The sequence below is a fragment of the Phyllobates terribilis genome, unplaced genomic scaffold (assembly GCF_046119375.1).
Source record: "Phyllobates terribilis strain yellow unplaced genomic scaffold, ASM4611937v1 Scaffold_11__3_contigs__length_659146591, whole genome shotgun sequence".
NCBI classification, from domain to species: Eukaryota; Metazoa; Chordata; class Amphibia; order Anura; family Dendrobatidae; genus Phyllobates; species Phyllobates terribilis.
Window position 1 is genome coordinate 507118467 of NW_027362771.1, and position 12111 is coordinate 507130577.

At 41.5% G+C, this 12111-nt stretch overlaps 1 protein-coding gene across 4 annotated transcripts in view; it reads left to right on the plus strand.

The window, feature by feature from the left end:
* Positions 1–12111, plus strand: part of ADD2 (adducin 2) — a 311888-nt gene that overhangs the window by 266102 nt on the left and 33675 nt on the right. For all 4 annotated transcript variants that reach the window (XM_073653585.1, XM_073653587.1, XM_073653588.1 and 1 more), the window contains exons 9-11: positions 2126–2302; positions 2892–3140; positions 10850–10969. In XM_073653585.1, the coding sequence (XP_073509686.1) occupies positions 2126–2302; positions 2892–3140; positions 10850–10969 (546 nt within the window). The remainder of the gene's footprint in view (positions 1–2125; positions 2303–2891; positions 3141–10849; positions 10970–12111) is intronic.

Below are 12111 nucleotides of genomic sequence, written 5' to 3' on the forward strand. Positions count from 1 at the left end.
GAAAACTTATATGCTTCCCAAAATCAAGGCATATAAGACTCTACCTGTGCAAGAGCAGTTAATCATGTCATCAACCAGAAAGTTGGGCCCATACTGCGACCCAAAGGGGCTAAAAGGGTGGGCCTCCTGACTAGGATGTATGCCGGGCCTAGGGGCCTGTGTGGGGTATTTAGTTATAGGATCCTTAACAGTTATCCTAGGATGACGTTTTAGTTTGTTGGGGGCTGGGCCACACTGAAAAGTTTGGGGTGGGTTATGGGAGAGGCATCCTGATGCATCGCACCTGATAGGTGGTTGTAGCCAGGTATATAGGGGTTGCTGGGAAGTTAAGGGGCAGTCTGTTGGAGGATCAGTGTCCCACCCGCCTCCCCTAAGGTTGGCTCCACACTTTTGGTATGAAGTTTTAAAAGGTCAAGATTTTATTATTGTTCAGCTGCTCAGGATTAACCCCTTATGACCGAGCTATTTTCCGATTTTGTGCTCTCATTTTTTCCTCCCCTTCTTCCAAGAGCTATTAGAGTATGTGCTCACGACGCAGAAATGAAGCAGAAAATTTCTGCAGTGTTTCTGCATGTTCTTGGCAGTCAAAAACGCTTGTGGATTTTACATGCGTTTTTGACGCGTTTTTACATGCGGATTTGACTTGCGTTTTTCAAATGTATTGGGACCTCAAATCCGCATGCAGAAACGCACAAATAATGGACATTCCGCAGCATAGGCACAAAATATGCAGATTTTCATTGGGGATCATGGGGCACGGATTACCAAGCGTTTTGCAAGCTTTTACGCTGCGGAAATTCCGCATCAAAAACGCTTGAAAAACGCATAGTGGGCACCCTGCCTAACTTCTTATTTTTCCGTCAATATAGCTGTATGAGGGCTTATTTTTTGCGGGATGAGTTGTATTTTTGAATGACACTATTGAATTTACCATATAATGTACTGGAAAACAGGAACAAAAATTCCAAATGTGGTAAAATAGCAATAAAAGTGCAATTCCACAATTTTTTTTTGGGCTTTTTTTTCACCATGTTCACTATATGGTAAAACTGACTTGGCAATATGATTCTCCAGGTCAGTACAAGTTCGCAGATACCAAACATGTATAGTTGTGTTTTTTTTTTTTTTTTACTTATGTGGTGAAAAAAAAATTCTGAAATTTGTAGGGAAATTTTTTTTTTTTGCTTATGTCGCCATTTTCCGAGCCCGGAGTGTTCTTATTTTTTTGGGATCTGGGACTGGGTGATGGCTTATTCTTTGCTCCCCAAGCTGACGTTTCTAATGATACCATTTTGGGGTAGATACAATGTTTTAATCGCCACTTATTGCGTTTTATTTCAATGTTGTGGCGGCCAAAAAAACGTAATTCTGGCGTTTTGATTCTTTTTCTCGTTACGCCGTTTACTGGTCGGACATTTCTGAATACCGCGACACCAAATATTTTTTTCATATTTTTAAAAACTTTTTTTTAACACTTTTTACCAACTTCAATAATAATAAGACTTGAAGCTGTGGTTAAATCACCCATCAAGTGGGGGAAAGATGTGGGCTTTCCCAGATGTTGCGTGCAGGGACATGACCTTTGACGTAAATATATGCCAAAGGTCGTGAAGGGGTTAAACATTACGTCATGGCAGCTGGCAGGAACAGGTCTCTGGAAAGCCAATAGGTGGTAAGGTAAAGGGTGGGGGTAGGGCACCTGTTTTTGGAGGGTCAGCCCCGCCCCCTTGTATAAGTGTTACGAAATACTCAAGGAGTCCCTACTGAGCCGAGGTCTCAGAGGGACCAAACACGGCGGGCACTTTTCAGCTGGAGTATCAGCAAATTGGTGCATTACGGTTGGGGGCAAGGAGGAGTTGCTGATGGCACCTGGTTTTATTGGTAGCTCTTCCAAAGATCCTTTCCTTATATTTAGGCATGAGAAATAATATAGTTAATGTTATTAATAAAGGCTGCTGTGGCCACTTTACCCAAATTTAGAGTGTTTTGTTGTTACTGGTAATTTTTAAGGAGATAAGGTAACAGAAGAAATGGGGGGGATGTCAGAGGTCAGCCATTCCTCAGCCATGTCAGTTTCAATATGGCTGACCAGTTACTTCATTAATATCAAAACCTCATGTTTTAGGTCTTGGCTGTGCCTAGTGCCGGAGGGCCAGAAAATCTCATCCTGCTGGATCGGGAAAAGTATCGTCCACATGAAGTGGGCACCGTTGGCTGGGCAGGGAGCATGTTTGGACCCATGCAGAAGAGCAGATTGGGCGAACATGAATTTGAGGCTCTAATGAGAATGATGGATAATTTGGTGAGTTTATCTCGTAAGTCATTGATTTCAATACTTTAAATATTCTTCATGCCAATATTTAACTTTTTATTACTCTTACTTTATAGCTATTTTATTACTTTCTGTATATGTTGATGGGGTGCAGCAATGTCTCAGATAGTGGTGCCAGTCTATTCTATACTTGGGAATTAACCGCTGATAGACATAAATACACCTGTGGATACTACTGTATAATTTATTATACGACATGTTTATGAAATCTAGGATACATTACATCCTGATTTTTGACTTTCATCACAAAATATAGTTTTAGATGATGTAATTATGTCATTACATGACAGAAAGATGGGGTAATCCCTTATTAGAGACACGTGAACGTCTGTGTTGTTATGGATAAAGTAATAACTCTTGGTATGTCATGCCTATCTAGGTTCTGTTGTTGGTAATGTAGGCCAAACATATCTAGGTTCTGTTATTTAATAAAGGTGACTATAAACATTACATCAAGGTCCTCATTTCGATGTGAGCGCGACCGTGCTTTTCTTTCTTTGCCCATTGGGAACACAGAATCCATCTTTCAGAATTATAAAATGTGATGTATATTCCGTAGGGTTACCGTACCGGCTATACCTACCGGCACCCATTTGTACAAGAGAAGACGAGACACAAGAGTGATGTGGAGATTCCCGCCACAGTGACTGCATTTGTTTTTGAAGATGAAGGTATCCCTCTCCCGACATTACGACAACATGCCCAGAAACAGCAGAAGGAGAAGACCCGCTGGTTAAATACACCCAACACTTACCTAAGGGTCAATGTGGCAGAGGAAAACGTGAGCAGCCAGAAGAGCAAGACCACGGTGAGAAGGGACTTAACATCAGTGAAACCATTGTATGGTAGATAAACCTACATGGCAGTCAGTCTATTCAGCACAATAATTTGGAAAATATGATTCCGAAAGCAGCTGTTCTAATTTTGACCACAAGGTGGCAATAATCATGCGCTGCCCGCAGCATTCTGACAACTACTGTTGTCTTCTGTTTTGACCCTAGTTTCTTAAAGGGAATCTGTCAGCAGGATTTCCCTTGCAAAACTATTTATATACATATGTAGCCCTTTCAAAGACAAGTTCAGCAATACCTTTACATGGCCTGTCCGTTCTTCCATTACTAAGAAATCAGCTTGTGAATTGATATGCAAATGAGGCTGAAGAACTATTTGTAGAGCTGAAGCCTCTGTCACTCCAGCTCTATTCCCCACTCAGTGCCGTTGCCTCCTGCTTGACTGACTCCTTTGCCTGAAGTCACACAGCATAGCTGCTGTCAGCCAAGTAGGAGGAGTCAGTGTTGAGTGGGGAAGAGAGCTGGGGTGACAGAGGCATCAGATCTACCATAGCTCTTCAGCCTCATTTGCATATCAATTCCAACTCTGATATCTCAGTAACGGAGGAACAGACTGTCAATGTTAAGGTATTGCAGGACTTGTCTTTCAAAGAGCTACATGCCCATATAAATAGTTTAAGGAGTGAAATTCTGCTGACAGATTCCCTTTAATGTCTAGATATAAACTTAGGAAAACAAGTGCAGAAGTAGCAGTCAAACATCAACCATGGTGCTTGAAGGGTCCGAAAGGCCTCACTGCCAGAGAAGTATTTTAAATGGCACATGTTAGGTAGGAGGCTGTTACATAGTTTATATAGGGACTTAGGATATTCCAGTTACTGTATATTTCTATTCTTCTTATTATGCAATATGGCTGCTGTTTCTGCTTCCTACCGCTTCCATGTGGCGCGACGTCCTTCAAGTTAGCGATGTGTTAAACGCACGCCGTTAGGTTCAGATAGGGGCGAGACGGGTTTCACAAATTCTTTGGAATCCTGGGGGAACCGTTACTCTCAGGGCGACCATAGACCATGTGCTGCAGCTTCTCTCAGGCACACGATAGATTCAATTGCTGACCAGACACATCTGACAAGAGTGTTTTTCAACAGTTTAACCCCTTAAGCCCCGAGGGTGGTTTGCACGTTAATGACCAGGCCAATTTTTACAATTCTGACCACTGTCACTTTATGAGGTAATTACTCTGGAACGCTTCAACGGATCCCCCTGATTCTGAGACTGTTTTTTCGTGACATATTGTACTTCATGATTGTGGTAAAATTTCTTCGATATCACTTGCGTTTATTTGTGAAAAAAAACGGAAATTTGGCGAAAATTTTGAAAATTTTGCAATTTTCAAAATTTTAATTTTTATGCCCTTAAATCAGAGAGATATGTCACACAAAAGAGTTAATAAATAACATTTCCCACATGTCTACTTTACATCAGCACAATTTTGGAATCAAATTTTTTTTTTGTTAGGGAGCTATAAGGGTTAAAAGTTGACCAGCGATTTCTCATTTTTCCAACAAAATTTACAAAACCATTTTTTTAGGGACCACATCACATTTGAAGTCACTTTGAGAGGTCCTTATGACAGAAAATACCCAAAAGTGACACCATTCTAAAAACTGCACCCCTCAAGGTGCTAAAAACCACATTCAAGAACTTTATTTACCCTTCAGGTGCTTCACAGGAATTTTTTGAATGTGGAAGAAAAAAATGAACATTTAACTTTTTTCACAAAAATGTTACTTTAGACCCAATTTTTTTTATTTTCACAGAGGTAACAAGAAAAAATGGACCCCAAAATTTGTTGTGCAATTTCCCCTGGGCACGCAGATACCCAATATGTGGGGAAAAAACACTGTTTGGGCGCACGGCAGGGCTCGGAAGGGAAGGAGCGCCATTTGACTTTTTGATTGTAAAATTTGCCTGAATAATTAGCGGACGCCATGTTGTGTTTGGAGAGCCCCTGTGTGCCCAAACATTGGAGCTCCCCCACAAGTGACCCCATTTTGGAAACTAGATCCCCCAGGGCACCTATCTAGATGCATAGTAAGCACTTGTTTGTTTGTTTGTTTTTTTTTTTTTATAATAATAATATTTATTGATGGGTACATTATATTTTTATTTTTGGTGGATTATTTTATTTATTTATTTTTTTATATTTTTGCAACTTTTTTTTTCACTTACTGACAGTTTTTATACTTTATTACTTTGTCCCACTATGGGACTTTCACTTTTTTTTCTCTGATCGCCTGCATGGCACAGGAATGCAGCACCATCCCTGTGTCATACAGGCTATCAGCGCTGCACAGTGAGAAGATTGTTTGGAGATGCACTGCGCATGTCCAAACAATCTTCCTGTTGTCTGGTGACCCGGATGTTGTCATGACGACATCGGGTCGTCATGGCAACACCCGGGAAGCCTTTGCAGACAGCGCTGGAAGCCGGAAGAGGAGGTGAGTATCTGCGATCACCTCCCCTTGCCCCCGCAATGCTGCGATCGGCTGCGATCGACTTCGATCGCAGCATCGCAGGGGTTAATGTGCTGGGAGCGGTGCAGGACCGCTCCCTGCACATAGTACCGGGTGTCAGCTGTGACAATCAGCTGACACCCGGCGGCGATCGCGCCTGCACAGCCTGTGTGCGCGCGCGATCGCGATGACTTACTAATACGGGTCTGGCTCTTAAGTCCCAGGGCACAGACGCGTATTAGTACGTCAGATGTTATTAAGGGGTTAACAGTGGAATTTAATCTGAAGCACGGCCAGTGCAATTCAGGGATATTACAGCAACAATCTTCATCACAGTACAGTCTGAGTTTCTTGAGCAACCGGTTCCAGTAACAATACAGTAGTTTCTTAGCAAGGCACAGTATTACAGTCTCTTCAGTAGCATAATTCAGCATAGATTAGATTTCTTAGCAGCAGACTTCTATGCATACACAACCACAGGCTTTTCCTTCACAAGGACACAATAGTACACATCATTCTTTATCCTGCATGGAGATGGAGGGGGGGAGGGTTTGATGAGGGAGATGATCCCTGTGACACAATTCCTTCCAGTCCTTATCTTCCTGCCTGATAAACTCCCTGAACTAACAGTGCAAAGTATTATCTGACCTGTGTTTAGTTTCTCTCCTGATCTGAATCCTGTTCAATTGTCTTCTGTCAGATCCAGATACCATGCCACCTTTGTCTTCAGCTTCAGGCAGACTACCATAACAAGTTCCCCACAATCCCCCTGGTCCTCTGCTAAAACACTTCATGTCTCCTGTGACTGTGTTAACCCCTCTAGTTGCTGGATGCTTCTGAAGCACAACACTTCCTGTCTCCTGTGCTTGTGTTATTTGTAACAGTTGCTGGATGCTTTTGAAGCAACAGCACTACTTCTGCGTGTCACAGATGTTCTAGCATTAGGAGATGCATTAGAAGAACCCCTTCCTCACTGGGCAGGTATCAGTTTTTGCGCTTTTGCTTTTTCCTCCCCTTATTTCCAAGTCACGTCTTTTTTTTATTTTTCCACACCTTAGTGTATCAATAAAATTTTGTCACAGCCAAATACCAGGAAGTTTCAAAACCAAAGTAGATTTATTTAAAACATGACATACCAGCAAGAAACAAAAACCGTAGCATCAAAAACACAATAAAAATGCAATAAAAATATGCCAGTAACTTAATTTAAATAATATGTGCAGAAATGGTGCAGAAATACTGCAACATCAAAAACTTAACAAAAGCCTAAAATATTACTTATGTATCTCTTCCAGGAAACATGTGCTACTCATAGAGGTCAAAGCGAATAGTCTTATTTACCTGTAAATTGAGATGGAGCAGATGAAACAAGCCTGTGGTCCTTACAGACATGAGATACTTATTTTGAGATGTGGTCAATGTTTTTGTTTTTTTAATTATGCTTTTTATTGAAGGATTTTATTTAATAGAAAACACAAACAGTATGAACTCCCATCCAACCACCTCCTCCCTTACACAGAAAATACCCTACAATCAGAGCCAAATGGTTACTATGCACTGTTACAGTACAAAATAAAATATTTGGTGTGTAATTTATAAAGAATTACTGTACATAGTGCATATAGAAGTAAGCACAAAAAGACAAGGCTGCTCCATCCCTTCCCAGATACGTAGTACTAGGAATATTCTGTGTTACGTCCTCCTCCGTATGCCCCAGCAATGCCAGCTGAATGCTAGTTCAGAAATGGTTTCCAGGTAATTATACACTTACAGCGCCCACACTCCTTTTCCTAAAGTTTCTTATCAATATATTCCTGTGCTGTCAGACCCTTCTCATCTATCCAATGTATCCTTGCTATATAGGGCACCCTTGCTCCTGCAGGCGTTCCTGTTTCCTTACACTCCAGATCTCCCACTAAGACCACGGCCCCACTATCAGTATTCGGTCAGTATTTTTTCTCAGGAGTGGGAGCTAAAACCAGGAGTGGGTGATAAATGCAGAATTGGTGACTTGTTTCTATTATACCTTTTCTCTGATAGTTCCTCACCTGGTTTTGGCTCCCACTCCTGAGAAAAAACACTGACCGAATACTGATAGTGGGGCTGTGGCCTTACCTCAGTATACACAGAAATGATAATGGAGAGACATTTACAGGAAAAAACATTGCTGATTATATCTGTTACTCCCTTCCAAAACCCATATCATGTTCAGCAGGTTAGCAGATTGTGATTTCCATCTAGGAATAAGGAAATTGTCCCCCAATGTCATAGAGAATCTGTATGTAATAGATACAGATGGGTCAACCTGTGTATCTCACTTGGTGAAAATTGGGGGGAACCTCTCTAAAATTTTCCTCCATTGCTCCATAATTCTTTACTCTGTACTGTATATTTTGATGGTACTAATTCTAACAGTAACTGGTACTGCATTGAAATAGCTAGCGCTGAATTATCTGAGCTGGCACTGCGGTGTATGATACTATTCAGGAACGTGCACCTGACAGCTCAACGACTCTATCTACTAAGTGTGTCGCAGCTGCAAGGACTTATAATAAAAGTCCATGTGAGGCAATTCCAATTCTTCTTGTGGCTAAGAAAAAGATATAAGTACATCAACGGTCGTAATATGCACCACTCTCCTTATGCCTTTCTACTTCCAATGATCAAAGCCCTCTAAATGAAACAGGCTGGAAAGCCATGGTGTATCTCAAGGGGAAGTATGCGGTGTGTCTCCTTTAAGCTCCTGGAGGTTCCTCACTTTCCGTTAAACTCATGGATCAGGGTGAGAGTGGGAGTTTGATACAGCGTGATTCTAAATTTGTGGGCTTCCGGTGATTTTATAGAGACTAGATATATCCAGGTGTTGTAGTAGTAAACGTTCAGCCCCTTCCTCTTAGGTCCTCCCATCCATGAATCTACTGCCGCTATACTGCCAGAAAATATAGCCAGGGTTTCGGCACCACCAGACCTCCATCATCCTTTCTCCTCTGCAGTGTTTCCAAATTGATGAAAGGTGGACCCCATATAAATTCTCGAAATAATACTGTGAATATGGTAAAAGTACCTCTGCGGTATCCCCAGTGGAGAATTGTGCCAAATATATAACAACTGGGGCCTCCATACCATTTTGATAAGGTTTGTACACCCCACTACCGACAGAGGAAACTTGGACCAAACCTTCAACTTCTGTCTGAATTTAGTAGTAATTGGTATCAGATGTAGTGACGTTATCCATGACAGCGGCTGTTATCTCGATCCCTATGTATGTAAACTGTGAAACCACCTGTAGAACAGATCTCTTATAGGCCATGATGTTCCTTCTCTGATCTACAGGGACTGATGCAGATTTAGCCCAGTTAGTAGTCAATCCTGAGTATTGTCCAAATCAACCAATTGTGGAAATTGCCACTGATAAGGTAGAAGAAGCTTCTTCTGAAAACTGCAGCATGTCATCAGAATTACGTGCTACTGTTTCTTCCACATCCACTTGACGAAAGCCAACTTTATCTGGATGTTTTCTGATAATTACCGTCAGTGGTTCTACAGCCATTGTGAAGATCCGAGGAGACGGGAAAGTCTACCATGCCCCTGCCCAACGCAAACGACTCTGTGAGACATCTGTTAATGCTCAACCTCACCTATGTTTGAGATGTGGCCAATTTTAGTGGAATCTGTTGTCAATCTAATGTTTGTTGTCAATTTTGCATATCAGATTGTCAGCAGATCCCGGCCAAATGATCCTGATCTATGGTGACCTTTACTGCACCATAAACACAAGCTCAATTGACCGGTCAAGCTCTTTGACTAATGGTTCCTACAGATGCCATGAACTTTACACAGTGGCTAAATGGCCATGTCCATCTTTGTAACCAATTTGTTTTATTGTTGCGATGTCAAATGAAGCAATGTTGCAAATGTTCTCCATGAAAAATGTCCTACTTTTTACGTTTGCAGCTCCAATGCTGATCTATGTGTCTATAAAGTTTCAGCCTATAACCCTTTTGCTGTCTGATCTTGCGTGTGTTAAAACGGAGTTTTTTTAATGGATTCAGCTCCTCATTAAAAAACACTATAAAATACTCTATACATAAACTTCCTATTCAGAAGTGAGAAAACCCGCTTAAAGTGCACATGGTGCTGTTTTTTTGATACATGTTTTTTATGCGTGTGAAAAAAAGCAAGTTGACAATTCTTGAGTTTCTGCTTGAAAATATGCTTCAAATTTGATAACGGAATTAAAAAATGCTCCACGCACAAAAAAACCTTGTTAAAATCTGAACTAAAAACAAGGATCTTTAGCGGTAATTGTTATAATTGTTTTTGTTATAAAAGTTTTTAGCAGCTGATTATTATTTCATTGCTCCATATATTGCTCCACCTTATGAAGGAGTTGACGTTTGATTGAGAGGCCTCGAGGTCTTTCAATCATGGTACATTTTCCTAAAAGACAATACGGACCCTTTAAAGGGAATCTGTTACTAGGTTTTTGCTACCCCATCTGATAGCCGAATGACATAGGGACAGAGACCCTGATTCCAGCAATGTGCCACTTCTCTAATTGCTGTCACATTGCTAAAATGATTGTTTTCTCTGCTGTAGATCTAGCAGTTCTCTGAATGCTGAGCTCTGTATAACCCTGCCCACACCACTGATTGGCAGCTTTCTGTGTACACAGTGCATAGGCAGAAAGCTGCCAGTCAGTGGTGGAGATGGGGTTATACAAAGTTCATGAATATGGAGGACTACATGGCAGCAGGCTTGCTAGTCCTCTAATGATGATCTTCTTCTGATAAAACAGTGATTTTATCAAAACTAAAGCAAGTGGCCAAGTAAGTGACACATTGCTGCTGGAATCAGGGTCTCTGTCTCTATATTATGCAGCTCTGAGATTAGGTGGCAAGAATCTGGTGACCGATTGCCTTGAAAGTGCTTTGCCACATGCCTTAGGATAAGAAGCCGAACCAGGAACACCATTTGCTGACACGTGTTTCAGGGTGTTTTCCCCTCATCAGTTCAAAGTAGGAGAACTGCTGTGGCTGGGTCGATATTGACTTTTAGGATTGTTACTTCCATTAGATTTCCTGACCTATTCCTCTCCTAACAGGCTACATACATTTTAAAATGGCTAATGCATAGTTCATACCAATCAATACTACATACATAATACTTTGGCCATACCAATCTCCTATTTCTGTCATCCATTTTCTTAGTGGCTGAAAGCAGATGAAGTGGAAAAGCCCAGCAGTGGGATGCCCATCCGTATAGAGAACCCCAACCAGTTTGTGCCGCTCTTCACAGATCCTCGTGAGGTTTTAGAGACCAGGAACAAGGTGGGTTGGGATTCTTTATATACAATTGATGCTTTATCTAGTGGAGCTCTTACAAAATCTACATGCACTCCAACAATGGAACTGGCCCTTCTTTTCTCTACAAATCAGGTTCTGTTTTGCATTAGACCTCTGCAGTAGTGTACATGGATCAAAATGGACACTTAAAGGGGTATTTCCCCTATCCTTACTGATCGCCAGCGATCTGACCACTAGCACTGGGCTGATCCCAAGATTATGGCTCTTGAATTTGGAAACATGGCTCCGCAGAGCCCTACGTTGAATGGAGCGCAGGTGCGCATGTTCAACCACCACTCCGTTCATTGTTTATGGGTTGCAGGAAATAGTGGAGCACTGCGCTCTGCTTTCTATGACAGTGCCATAGACAATGAATGCAGCAGAATTGGAGCACTCGCACCTGTGCTCCATTGTAGATGAGGACCTGCAGAGCCATGTTTCTGAATTCCAGAGCCCCAATCTAGGAATGACTGGTAGGTCCCAGCAGAACATAGACTAATATCTAAGGTATGAAAATGTAATGGAAATTACCTGCAGCGAGTGTCTAGAAGAACAAGTCCGAGAAAGGAGGTGGGAGGTAAGGAAGGGAAAGAGGTGGATAGTGTAATACAGCTCTCAGACCAATACGAAAAAGCTGTTTCATGACAATCTAAAGACAGGAGGGCTAAACTGGGTCTTCATGGAAATGCCTTTTCCAAGCATAGGACTGAAGACCAATATGTTCAGTTGGATCTGTACATAGATTGGTCCCTCGGCCAAAATCCAGGTAAATGGTGTCGTTTCAGGGGATATCACCATCTCTGGTACTCACTAGGGACACCCCTAGTACCAAAGTCTATGCTCAAGGTTGCAGCATATGCGGACAATCTCTTATTCTTTATTTTAAATTCTACAACATCTCAAATGTTCAAATTCAAAATTAATTTCTCTAAATTGGAAGCCCTAAATCTAACTCTCACTGAAATGTTAGCCAGTTAACTTAAAACCTCCTTTAGATTCAGCTCTTTGAAATATCTTGGCATTTCTGCTACTTCACTCCTTGAGGCGTAAATTCAAATAAAATTTCCTCTCTTAAAAATCATCCAAGTTGACTGTCTCCATTGGGCCAAGGGCACCTTTACATGGTT